The sequence below is a fragment of the Egretta garzetta genome, unplaced genomic scaffold (genome assembly GCF_000687185.1).
Source record: "Egretta garzetta isolate BGI_Z169 unplaced genomic scaffold, ASM68718v1 scaffold390, whole genome shotgun sequence".
Lineage (NCBI taxonomy): Eukaryota > Metazoa > Chordata > Aves > Pelecaniformes > Ardeidae > Egretta > Egretta garzetta.
In genome coordinates, this window is record NW_009258382.1 from 349,662 (window position 1) to 362,618 (window position 12,957).

General features: G+C 38.6%; 1 protein-coding gene across 8 annotated transcripts in view; it reads left to right on the forward strand.

The window, feature by feature from the left end:
- The first annotated feature begins 480 nt into the window (after positions 1-480).
- Positions 481-12,957, forward strand: part of GIT2 (GIT ArfGAP 2) — a 28,278-nt gene continuing 15,801 nt past the window's right edge. For 4 of the 8 annotated variants that reach the window (XM_035896597.1, XM_035896610.1, XM_035896628.1 and 1 more), the window contains exons 1-14: positions 729-900; positions 1,647-1,780; positions 2,847-2,959; positions 3,721-3,826; positions 4,191-4,277; positions 4,423-4,553; positions 5,595-5,689; positions 6,504-6,549; positions 8,104-8,155; positions 8,791-8,863; positions 9,211-9,308; positions 9,624-9,735; positions 10,881-11,023; positions 11,838-11,987. In XM_035896597.1, the coding sequence (XP_035752490.1) occupies positions 744-900; positions 1,647-1,780; positions 2,847-2,959; positions 3,721-3,826; positions 4,191-4,277; positions 4,423-4,553; positions 5,595-5,689; positions 6,504-6,549; positions 8,104-8,155; positions 8,791-8,863; positions 9,211-9,308; positions 9,624-9,735; positions 10,881-11,023; positions 11,838-11,987 (1,497 nt within the window). In that variant the 5' untranslated portion in view covers positions 729-743. Of the gene's footprint in view, positions 901-1,646; positions 1,781-2,120; positions 2,306-2,846; positions 2,960-3,720; positions 3,827-4,190; positions 4,278-4,422; positions 4,554-5,594; positions 5,690-6,503; positions 6,550-8,103; positions 8,156-8,790; positions 8,864-9,210; positions 9,309-9,623; positions 9,736-10,880; positions 11,024-11,837; positions 11,988-12,957 lie in introns of those variants that run through there. The other 4 variants (XM_035896632.1, XM_035896604.1, XM_009641071.2 and 1 more) reach the window with 4 other exon arrangements.

A 12,957-nucleotide genomic window follows, 5' to 3' on the forward strand; every position in this document is an offset into this window, starting at 1 on the left:
GCCAGCTGAGGTGGGCATCAAGGTGGACGTAAAGAAAAAAAACCTGATGGTGACTGTTAGTCGAAACAGTGAGGCTCAGGAGCAGCCTGTACCTAGTGATTGCAGCAAGAAATGGCTTTCAGAAGCAGCCCATTAGTTTGTGAATGGGTGTGCGATAAGGTTGTCTGTAATGAAAAGGGACGGGGCTCATTAATCTGGAAGGCTGCCTCCAGTCTTGGGTGGTGAGCTTAGCGCTAATGCATCTCATTTTGTTGTTACTTTTTTCCTTCTTAGAAGTGAAAGTTGTTAAAATAATGGAATGATTTAATAAGAAGGTTGCGTGCTTGTTGTTAATTTGTTTTTTTTTTAAATTAGGATAGGTTCTTTTCCTAAAACATACACTTTAAATTGGCTCTGGGCTGTGATAGCTATCAGCTGTGAATAGATGCTCCCATCCCTTGTGGTTCCAACAGGTTTGCCTACATTGCCTTCAGCACACACACCCCATCAACTCTCCTTAAAAACCACAGCTATGATCAGATCTCCTGTTTCAGGGATTCAGTAAATTTATTGCATGGGTCAGAGAAGACGTTTATGATGCACAGTCACTTAGATGTACTCTGACAGGATGCAGAAGTTCTCTCATCAGATACCAGGCTTGGGTTGAATTTGCTCATTTAGCCTCAAACTCATCTCTGGATTTGAAATTAAGAAGAATTTTCCAAAGTAGAAGGGACCTTGAATTCCTCTTTCTCTCTCCTGGGATGCGCTCGATCTGCAGATCGGTTTTGCTCCTCGGTTGCCCGTTACCGCAGGAGGGCTCTTGGCACGTTGAGTTTCATGTGTCACGGCCAGAAAACGGGAGTTTCTTCAGAAGACTGAGCGAAGAGCAGCAGAGGGACCTCAGTTTGCTGTCCCGTGGTGCGTGTATTCGGTTTCAGTCTGATGTAACGTTCCTACTCGGTTTTACACTTTTTGATGTCTGAAGCTAGGTCATAGCTAGGATGTGTTATTTACTGCTTCCACCTTCCACCAGTCTTCTTTCTGGTTTGCTTATAAGGTGGCTTCGATTTGGATCTGTTCAGAGCTGAAGTTAACTTGCTTGACCGTTTTTGATTTTACTGAGCCTTTAACCTGACACATCTGTATCTCGCCCCTTTTTTTTTTTCTTTTAACTGTGACACTTTTAGGTGTGTTTATTATTTAATGTGGAGATTAAAAACATTGTAATAATATAGGACTGAAGACTGAGTAGTGTGTGAAAAAGCATGACTGCTGTTACTATGGTTTATTTATGGACTTCTGAGTTTTTCAGAAATATTTCTGTAGGACTCTGCTAAATGACATGTAAGCCCTTCAAGAAGGTAATAAACATAGCGTCCTGTTACGCTTACAAAGGACAGTATTCTATTTTCATAGGAAGAGCTGCAAACAGTGGGGCTTTTTTCAGAGTTCCCACAGCAGGGAACTCCTGCATCCCCCGTAGGCGCAAGGACTGTCACTTCCCCAGCATCCAGAGGCCCAGCAAGGCTGTAACATTTACAAGCTCATATAGTGGCTAAGCAGTAAAGCTACGGTTAGAAGGCAGGGCTCCTCATTTCAGACCCTGTGTTTGGCACACATGGTCATGTTGCTTTTTGCGTAGTAATTAATGTATTCTTTTTCAGATCCCTGTTGGGCCTCTATAAACAGGGGGATTCTGATCTGTGATGAGTGCTGTAGTGTTCATCGAAGTTTGGGGCGTCATATCTCTCAAGTGAGACATCTCAAGCATACACCATGGCCTCCAACACTGCTGCAGGTAAAAAGGAAAGCTGTCTTCCTTCATTGAAACTAGATATAATAATTTTCTTTAACATTTTAATGGAATCACAGCAGGGAACTCCTGCATCCCCCGCAGGCGCAAGGACTGTCACTTGCCCAGCAAGGCTGTAACACTTACAAGGTCATATAGTGGCTAAGCAGTAAAGCTACGGTTAGCCACAGCAGGGAACTCCTGCATCCCCCGTAGGCGCAAGGACTGTCACTTCCCCAGCATCCAGAGGCCCAGCAAGGCTGTAACATTTACAAGCTCATATAGTGGCTAAGCAGTAAAGCTACGGTTAGAAGGCAGGGCTCCTCATTTCAGACCCTGTGTTTGGCACACATGGTCATGTTGCTTTTTGCGTAGTAATTAATGTATTCTTTTTCAGATCCCTGTTGGGCCTCTATAAACAGGGGGATTCTGATCTGTGATGAGTGCTGTAGTGTTCATCGAAGTTTGGGGCGTCATATCTCTCAAGTGAGACATCTCAAGCATACACCATGGCCTCCAACACTGCTGCAGGTAAAAAGGAAAGCTGTCTTCCTTCATTGAAACTAGATATAATAATTTTCTTTAACATTTTTAATGGAACTTAAATTGCTAAGCTTTTGCTTGAGAGGGGCTGGTCCTTGTAAACTGCCTAAGTTAATCACCTTTTGTTTCTCCTGTTTTGCCATGTGGACTACTAAAATCAGAATTGTCTGTGCCTTTTTAATTTGATGCCTTCGTTTTGGAAGGTCAGCTTCAACTTTTCTTTCAGACTCTGCAGTTCATCTGCTTCAATCTAAATTTTCGATCTATAGCAAGCCTCTCTTTTTCAGTAGAGCTGATGTTGGGACGCATAGAGAATTTTAAGGGGGTTCTTACTACATTCCACATAATAACCTCCTAGGCATGCGCCTGGTTCTGATATCCCGGTGGGTTATAGATGCTGGCACGCAGAATGTGAATCTCTGTTGGTTTGCCGTCCGTTTGAAAATAGTTACAGCTATTTGATTAGTCAGTCTGTGCCACTAGCAGCAAAATGTCTGTACTGCCTGTTTGTATGCATTTTGGATTTCAGATGGTTGAAACACTGTATAATAATGGTGCTAACTCTATATGGGAACATTCGTTGCTGGACCCTGCCTCTGTTATGAGCGGAAGGCGCAAAGCTAGCCCACAGGATAAAGTGCAGTAAGTGGAAAATTACAGGATTTTAATTTTTGTAGAAGTGTGATTATTTTATTCAGCAGTGACCGGGGGGAGCAGCAAGGTCTTCATGGGAACCTGTGTATATTTTGTTGCTGGAAGAGAACAGGAGTAAACTAGTTATTTGTTCACTCATTTTTTAATTTTAATTTTGTTTTTAAGTTCCCAATGATTAATTTTTTTTAAATTTATTGCAAAAATGGAAATACATTGCTTGAATTCTCTGGACTATTGATCCTTGACCTCTAGCTTTGAATAGCGAGGACCTTTATTTGTACTTGAACCGAAAGACTTCTAATTCTCATGCCACGTGCTTCAGTTAACTGAATGCTACTAATGAGATTGAGTTTGGTTGATGAATTAAAAAAAATTGAGAGATTTCTGTCACTGAATATGGTGCTTCATTTTAAAATGTAAATAACTGCATATGGTACGTATAGATCTTAAGTTGGCATAGTTTTAAGTTCAGTGTTTACTTCTAAGAAATACATGCTGCATCCCAGAGTCTGCAGATATTTTGTTGTTTGTAACAAAAGTATGCTTTGTATGGTCAGACAACCTGCACTGGGTTGGTTTTTTTTTTTTAATGAAAATATTTTTCCATGTCTAACTTTGCTACTAGTAGCATGCAAAGATCTAATGCAACCTTCATGTGTGAATTTTCCTTTTTCTAGAGCATCTGTATTATTGTGAAAGCACCGATATTTAATTTCTTTCCCTTCTGTTGCTTGGGTTTCTCTTTACAGTCCCAATAAAGCAGAATTCATTAGAGCTAAATATCAAATGTTAGCATTTGTTCATCGCTTGCCGTGCCGTGAAGATGACAGTGTGACTGCCAAAGACCTCAGTAAGGTTAGTATGTTTTTCCTGGCAGTCTGCAGAAGCTACAACTTGTGTGTAACAGAACAGTGAAATCCCACTGAATTAAATTAGTTGCTTTTGACTTGAGGTAACCATTGCTGTTCTTCAGCACTATTACATAAACAAATACAGCTTGACTTCAACTTGAAGCCACTTTTTTGGCATAATGTATATGCATACTGGAGATGTGGATGGTTGAGAGGCATCAGTTTAGGTTAACTTGGAGAAAAACGTTTACACAAAACAGCTGTAGCAAGAATTCTTGCATGCCTGTTTCTAAAAGCATGGCTGAAAAAACAAACGTTGAATCACAGTTATTGCCACTGTATTAAGTACAATCCTGCTTCTTTTTCAGCAACTCCACTCCAGTGTAAGGACAGGGAACCTGGAGACGTGTTTGCGATTACTCTCCTTAGGAGCTCAAGCCAACTTCTTTCATCCTGTATGAACACTTTTGTCATTATTTTGATACACAATCAATCCTTACAGTTCTTAATATTTATACTGATTTCAGCTGCTACAGATTATATTTCAATCTTCTACTCAGACCTGTTGATTAAGTAGATACTTTTCTTAATAACTTGTAGGAGAAAGGAAACACCCCGCTCCATGTGGCTGCTAAGGCAGGACAGACTTTACAAGCAGAATTACTAGCGGTTTATGGTGCTGATCCTGGCACGCAAGATTCCAATGGAAAAACTCCAGTTGACTGTGCAAGGTAGAAGGCTCCGACATACGTGATGCTCTTATACGTTAACTGATGTTCATATGACGAACCCGCTTAGATATGTTTCTGTCCTGAAAATAATTTGACTGTTAAATGCTAGTAAGTGCTTTTTCCAGAAAGAGCGAATGCATAAAGAATATAAATAAGCATTTCCATCATTTCATAGCCTGTATTCTCCTGGATGCTTGAGACAACAGTTGTGATCCCAGTGAAACAGGCTGTGCCAATCCAACACCTCACAGGAAAGTAATCCGAGGAGAATAGTTTCTGCAAGTTCAGCAAGCTGAGTAGACTCCAGGAGTGTGGATTAGCTAGGGAATTGCTGTAGGAAGGGGCTGGGCTGCACAGGGGGGGTCAGGGAGCAGGGGCTGGAACCAGGCTTTTTAGGGGCAGGGAGCTGTTTGGCGCATCCAGTCACAGAACTGCACCCTGAGGAAAGCCTGCCTTTAGAACGGCTCTAGGCTTCCCAAGGGCAGACAACATTCGCATCAAGAAAGAAAAATTAAACCTGAATGTCTCTGCTGGGCAGTAATGAGGCACAGCACTGAAGATTTTTTGTGTTGATATACAAAATTGGACATGACTGATCAACTAGAAGATGCGCATTTGTGTAAATAAAACAACCTCAGTGCTCTGATTGCTTTTGAATCGAGGCCATCCGTGGAATCTGAAGACTGAATAACCTCACTTGGTTGCTGAACACAATATGCCAGATATTTCTATTTGTAAATAACGTATTCAAAATAGCCTAAATAATCTGGTTTTTTTCTACACAAAGCAGGAGGCAAAGGTTTTCAGAGTTTTCACTCATTTTGGGAAGTTCATAGAAGTTTTATATATAGGGGGGGTTTTGCCCACTGGAACATACTGTTGAAAATTGTGCTGTGAGTCTGTGCTGTGTTGATACACTCAAACATGCGCAATGTTGGACAGTGGCTTTTACTAAATCTACTTCTTTGACCACTTTTTAGTTTTTTGTATGTCTCAAAATTAATAACTGATGTAAGGTGTGTGTGTGTGTGTGTAATCCAGACAAGGCGGGCATCATGAACTGGCAGAGCGCCTGGTGGAAATTCAGTATGAACTCACAGACAGGCTGGCTTTCTATCTCTGCGGCAGGAAACCAGGTCAGTAGAAAAAAATACACTCCAAGATCTTTCAGTGTTAATTGTAGGACAGTTCAAACTCTACGGTATCTGATGTTTGTGTCAGTGTTACTATACTTTTTATATGCATTTCAAATATTCTAACGTGATACAAATTATACTTGAAGAACTAAAGAAAGTATAACATGAAAGATTAGTGATAATTCATTTAAAATTCAGATAAAACTGCAGGGGTTTAAGTATACCTTAATTAAAAATTAAGTTCCTTTCTGTTTCTCCACAAATATGGAACATGTGGAGAAACCTACATGTAAGGTCAGATGAGTCCTGTTTAACTTCAAAGAGTCAATTGCAGGGAAAACACAAATTCTGGGAATGTTGAATAGTCTGCAGGAGATGGTGGAGAAACTCTTCAAAGCAGTTTCTTCTCATGGAAATGCAAAAGCCAGGGGAGTATACAATTCAGTCGGTAGCTTTTGAACACAAGCACCCTAACAAATTTTTAGCCATTAGGTGCCATAAACGCACCTATGCTAGAACTTAATTTTTTTTTTCTAGTGGAATTTTATTATGGTTGATAAGCCTTAATTGGAATCTTTGATAACACCAGCAGATCGTGACAGGAACCTTCTTTTAAGACTCACTAGCTTCCTATAATTGGAGATTGAGTAATTACATGCAAGATAAATTATTCTATGTTTGCCTGTTGCATATATTCTTGGGTTTCTCATTACTAGTCTTTTAGTAAAACTGAATACCAGCTGTATATCCTGACAACACTGAAAACTATAGTCCAGTAACAACCTGCTACAGTGCAATTTGTTTTCAATTCTAGAGCATAAAAATGGACAGCACTTTGTTATACCTCAGATGGCAGACAGGTAAGTTGCTGATTCCATGGCATGTCTGAAAACATCAAAATAAAAACCCTGATAATTAAGTTTCCTTTCCTGTCTGAAACAACTTTTAAGCTTGTTGTCATTCTGACTTTTTAATGTGTGCCTTTCGGTCTTGAAAGCTTTTTTTTTCTAGAAAGAATATTGCCATTTAAACAAATTCAGAAAATCATAGAAGTTTAACTGTATTTAAACAGCAGGGGGAAGGTGAGACACTTATATTAAGGGCACACACATGAGGATTCCAGATTTTGTAGCTAATGTAAGGACCGACTGAGTTAGATTCCTGACAGAGCATTTTGAAACTAAAACTTGCAAGAAAGCAGTGTTTTTCTCTGAAAATATTTATACTTTTGATCATCTGGATACTTTTAACTGTTGGTTACAATCAGTGAAGTCATGTTTGTATAAAGCTTGCCAAGTATTAATCATAAGTCCATGTTTTTCTTTTATTGCTATGCAATTGGAAATAAGACGGCTGTAAGTAAACTGTTGTTCAACTTATTGCTTGCAAAATTTCTATTAAAAATTGTAATACAATAAAAATTAGAGAAACTATGTAATAGTTGGTAAAATACTTAGTGTTAACATTGTGATTTTTTTAGATATGCTGTGTTTAGGTCTTGGGTAAAAACACTGTGTATTTTCAGCGCAGGGTATTTTGCGGAGCAGAGTAAGTATTGTTTGCCTTGTTACACAGAGGAGGAAGTTGACGTGCAGAGAAAATGACTTGTCCAAAGGTGCTGCTCGGATTGCAGAGCCTGCAGTCCAACCTGACTGTCTGCTGACTGTCTTACCTCTGCCTGCTGGTCGTCATCTTATTTTCCTTTTTTTTTTTTTTTTTTTCCCTCCCCCTAACTCCCTGTGATGGCAGTCAATCATACAGAGGTTTTATTTGAGCCTTTCCCTCCCTGCAGGCCAGGGGAATCTCCCCCCAGGTGATACAAATATAGATTCAAAACTTGTCAGCTTCTTCATCTGTGGCCTTTATGCTAAATTCTGTTCAACTGCACAATTTTCAGCTAGTGCCTCATGTTCAAGGCTGGAAGCTACTAGAAGAGGTTATTTACTAATCAGTACAGAACACTTTTACGTCTGGCCCTATTGCCGTAGCCGTTTGCCAGCCTGATGGTCACCCACCTCCTGCAGAGTCCAGTGGAACAAATGCTGGTTTTTCTGTGGACTCAAGTTTTGGTTGAATGATCATATTGTTCAGCTTCCTTACAGAAAGCATTTTGTTGCACTGCAGCTTGACTGCTTCTTGAGCTGTGCAAATGTGGGTATTCATATTCCAAAGTATTTGGGGGATTCTTTTGTTTTAAATTTGATTGCTGTTTAGAGAAGCTTAAGAATATACTAATTGGTGTATTAGCAATATTAGTAAGATCAATGTGTTAAAGACTATATTAAAAATACTAAAAGATTAAGGAGTTTCAAATAAAAGTGATGTTTTAATAATTGAATTATTGAAATGTAGAACTGGTGTTTAAACAAGGTATTAAATGCTGTAGATGTAATGATCACTTTCTGTTTTCATAGCAGTCTAGATTTATCAGAACTTGCAAAAGCAGCTAAGAAGAAGCTTCAGTCTGTAAGTAAAACTTGCAGTGTGCTGTGTGACCCAACTTTGTCTGGATGTGGCAAACTCTGCACTTCATCTTTCAAGCTGGTTTCAGCTGCTGTCAGTTCCTGCATAAATAAATGTCAACGCCGCAGGAAGTTAAAAGTCTGGAGAAAAACATGAAACCAGACAGAAATAGAGGAGCAGGGATGATAACAAACCCGTGACAGAGAGCAAATACTTGTTGGTCTTGTTTGGGGTAGTATCTCTAGATCTGTCTTCCCAGTTTAGAACCTTAAACTTGGTTGTTTGGCTTGCTCTCATGTATTTTATGTAAATCTGTATGTTAAATGTTACTATTGGCCTTTAACTTTCTGGAAAGCCAGAACAGTGCACTACTGTCTGCTAATTAGTTGAGAAAAAAATTCCATTAACCAGTAAAGGAAAAGTGTAGAACAGTGGTGTTGTCTCTGTATCTAGCAATCAGGTGGTCATATGTGTCTGCTTAATGCATTACTTCACTGTCCAGGCTGAGAAACAAGCAATTATATGGGCTGAAAAACAGCAGAGGGAGAGCAGAGTTGTGCTCTTACATTTTCTATGTTACAGAGGTCTCACTAGGTTTCATTTATTTTCAAGCTGTAATTATTCTCTTCTACCCTTAGCTCAGCAACCACTTATTTGAAGAACTTGCCATGGATGTGTATGATGAAGTTGACAGGAGGGAAACAGATGCAGGTGAGTGAGGCTTTCTGGAATGTGTATAAAATAAATTTGAATCGTTATATTGCATACAAGATACAGGCGCAAGCACATGTTCTGTTTAAAGTACTTCTGTATTCAGTAATTACTGATAATTGTAGGTTTTTTGTCTTGCATTGTCTGAAGGTGACGTTAATTGAAAAAAATCTTGTGTTTTTTACAAAGTAGAGAACCCTCTGGGGAGGAAAAAAGCCTTCCTTTGAATCGATTGTGTTTGTGTTTGAAACTGTGGTCTTTTATTCTTTGACAAGAAACACTGTCAAATAGTACAGGAAGGTTATTCCCTCTTTTTTCTTTTTTTTTTTTTCTTCTTCCTTGAGCAGTTTGGCTTGCTACTCAGAATCATAGTACGCTTGTGACAGAGACCACAGTGGTCCCTTTTCTTCCCGTAAATCCTGAATATTCCTCAACCAGGAATCAGGTATGCAATCTTCTTGATACTGTAAAACTATTTTTATTTAATAGGCCAGGTATTCTAAGTAATATCACTTTACTGTACTTCATTACAAGTAGATGTAACTCTTCTACAGTAGAGAGGTTAAAATAGTTTCACATTTCCCCTGCCCTGGAGTGTGCAGCTGGATAATTTAAATTATGCTTTTTGCAATAAATGTAATTGAGCAATCAACTTGCTGTAAGTGCGAGTAGTCTTAGTTTTACCTGGGAGCTCTGCTGTTCATCTAATACATGATGTAATTATTTTTTTTCCCCCCCCCTGCATTTTTCTGTAATTTAGGGAAGACAGAAACTGGCTCGGTTTAATGCCCATGAATTTGCTACGCTAGTTATAGATATTTTAAGTGATGCCAAACGAAGACAACAGGGAAATCCTCTCACTGGTTCAAAAGGTGAGTATACTTTTGGTTCTCAGCTTTTCTATGTGCAATTCTGCAGTAGGTTAACCGATACCACAGCATCATTCATAAATATTATATGAATGAAGAAAGAGACTTATACTCTTTTTACAAATGGCAAGAACTAAATCATGTGGCTAGCAGGCTATTGACAACATGCGTTAGGCCACCAAAATAAGGCCCAAGTAGAAGAGATTGGTCTGTTAAGGTTGGTATTTGTAATACAATTAAATCAAGTGGTATATGTGCAATTCAGGAACATCTTTTTATGATGGTTGTGATTTTTACAATAACTTGGTAATATTTTCCAGAATACTGCTGTACAGTTTTAGAGTGATGCTTCCTTTGACTGGCAGCTGGGATGATGTCAGTGCTTTAGACACTGGCTTTCCTGGCTGCTCTATACATGCAGGACTTTGCTGTAATCTAGATGCTCTTGTAATTTAGAGCGTATGGCTAGTTTGCCTAAAAATGTTTACTTCCTGTATTTCTTGAGCATGATAGATACCAAAGAGTACAAATACCTATGCCGACAACCAGGCAGAGCCATAGTTACAGCCGTGACGGTATGAAACGACGTTTGAACGCTAGCTCTCCCTCTGGAGAGAAAATAAATTTATTCTAATTTTTAATTTTTGACCATATTTTTCATTTGAATGTTGACATCCATTTGTCCAGTGTAGTATGTTTTGGGGTTTTTTTTTCCCCTTATGTGAATTCTATTAAACTGCTAAAGCATGTTTCTCGCCACTTCCTTTAACTTGTCTAAACACTTACAAGAAATGAAGAGACAAAACCATAAAACTGTGTTTTTTTTTTTCCCCTTATGTGAATTTTATTAAGCTGCTAAAGCATGTTTCTCACCACTTCCTTTAACTTGTCTAAACACAAGAAATGAAGAGACAAAACCATAAAACTGTGACATTTTGGACAGTTATAATCCATGCCTAATAGGTGGATCTAAATTTATCTTTTTGTACTGAGCTAGTCAAATGATACTTTATTATGGCACGTATTGTCTCTCTGGATGAAGATCTTTTCTGTTTGTTTTGGGTTTTTTTAATTACTTTAAAGTATGCACTTCCATTTCTTCTCCAAACTTGGTAGTACGTTTTTAAACGGTGTATGTTGACCTACAGAAAATGTGGAACTGATACTCAAGTCAATCAGCAATCAACATAGTAATGAAAGTCAGGATAATGACCAGCCTGATTATGACAGCGTTGCTTCAGATGAAGATACAGATCTGGAAACAAATGCAGCTAAATCAAACAGACAGAAGGTAGGTTTGAAACACCTATACACACACCAAATTTTATTCATAAAGGTAATCTGCAGTGAATCTTTCCCCTCTCCGTGAGGGGATTTAACATGCATAAATGATCAGAAAATTAATATTTTGATTCTTTTGCAAATACATTGGAGAATCATGCCTCAGTCTATGAACTAACAAAATTAAGTCACAACACTTAAGGAATTTTTGTTGTAAATAAAATGCTCCTCTAGAAAAGCAATGTGTGCCAGTGCATGTCTGGAGTTAAGGTATAGATCTAATCGCACAGATGAAATAATAGGCTCTACCAAAACACTCTTAATCAGTGATCCCATGGTGTTTCACAAACATTTACCGCATCCTACTGAAGAAACATTTACAGCAGACCAGTGACTGAGTGCGTTAAACCACTCCTGAAAATAATGCAGCATGGTAAAAAAGGGGCAGTAAACCTAGTAGTTGCAGTTTGATCTTCCCTGGTAACAGGCATGCTGCATATTTAGTAATCTGTCTTTTAAGACTTTCCAGTTCTGTATTGCATATTTAAAAAAAAAAAAAAAAATCCTTACAAAAGAGTATTGTGTGCCTGAGACGCTCAGACAAATGGGTTTGTGCATAGAGGAGCTAAGAGTTGATTGACATAAAATTTCTTCTATATTGGACTAAAATTATTTTAATGAACGGCTCATACTAATTTGAACTTAATTTGAACTATGATTCCTTTAATGTAAGTACATGGAAAGCTGTCAAAATCTCATTGTCTTGTTTTCCTTTGGTAGTCCGTGTCTCAGTGGTGTAAGTATTGTTCTCTTACTGTTTATAGAGCCTGGATTCAGACTTGTCAGATGGACCAGTGACAGCCCAAGAATATATGCAAGTTAAAAATGCGTTGGTGGCTTCTGAGGTAAAGATTCAGCAGTTAATGAAAGTGAACATCAACTTGAGCGATGAGCTGAGGATCATGCAGAAAAAGGTAACAGGCCCAACAGTGTAACCCCTTCGCTGCTTGTTGTATTTTAAGTTAAAACTGCCGAAACTGCGGATGCAATAACCCAATATTAGGATAGTAAGAAAACTTACTTTAAAGCGGAGCTGGTTTGGAATCAGATGAGACTATAAATGTGTATGTGCAGCACATGCTTTGAATGTTTTGGTTGGTTGGGTTTTTTTGTGGAGGTGATGATGACCTGCTCAGTTCACTTGCTCACTTGGAGAACTTGCATCAAGACAGTTGTTGCAAGCCTTGTATGTTTTGGCTGTCTTGCTTCAAGATAAGCAGTTCTCAGCGGTGAGGAAGTAAGAGCTAGCACACATTTTACGTATGTGCACATATGCATCTAATGTACTTCCAACTTTTCCAGTAAATATATTGGGTTTTTCCATAACTAGAATGAAGGGAAAGTAAAATCCCCATCCTGTTGGGCAGTACGAAATAATCTGAACTGTGGCAATATGATACAAAGTTTTTGTACACCAGTAGGCCAAGCTTTATTTGTTTGCTTGCAGTTATGTGCTATTTCCCACAGATTCAAAGGACATAGTGGTAAACTCAATTATTGCTTTAAACCTTCAGTGTGGGTTTTCTCTAGACAAGGATAAGGTAGAGGTATCTCATTTACAATATGAATTACTGTGTATAGATAGTCTTATACAAACAGAAGACATTTTTTGCTGAAATCCTGAATTTAAAACTCAAAAAACCCAGTTTGGAAGTCAGTCAAACCTTCTAATCTTTATATAAACAAATCAACAATTTGTTGAATGCTTTGCCAGTGTTCTGGTAAATTGAGATTTTTGTGGGGTAAAGGAGAATTTATATCTGTATTGAGTTCACTGCCCTGTCTGTCATGCTAGCCTGGAAAGGGCTGGCTGCTTCCTCAAATTAATTCTTCACCTAGCATTAAAAACCCTGTTTTCCAAATAATTACAGTACTGCAAGACTG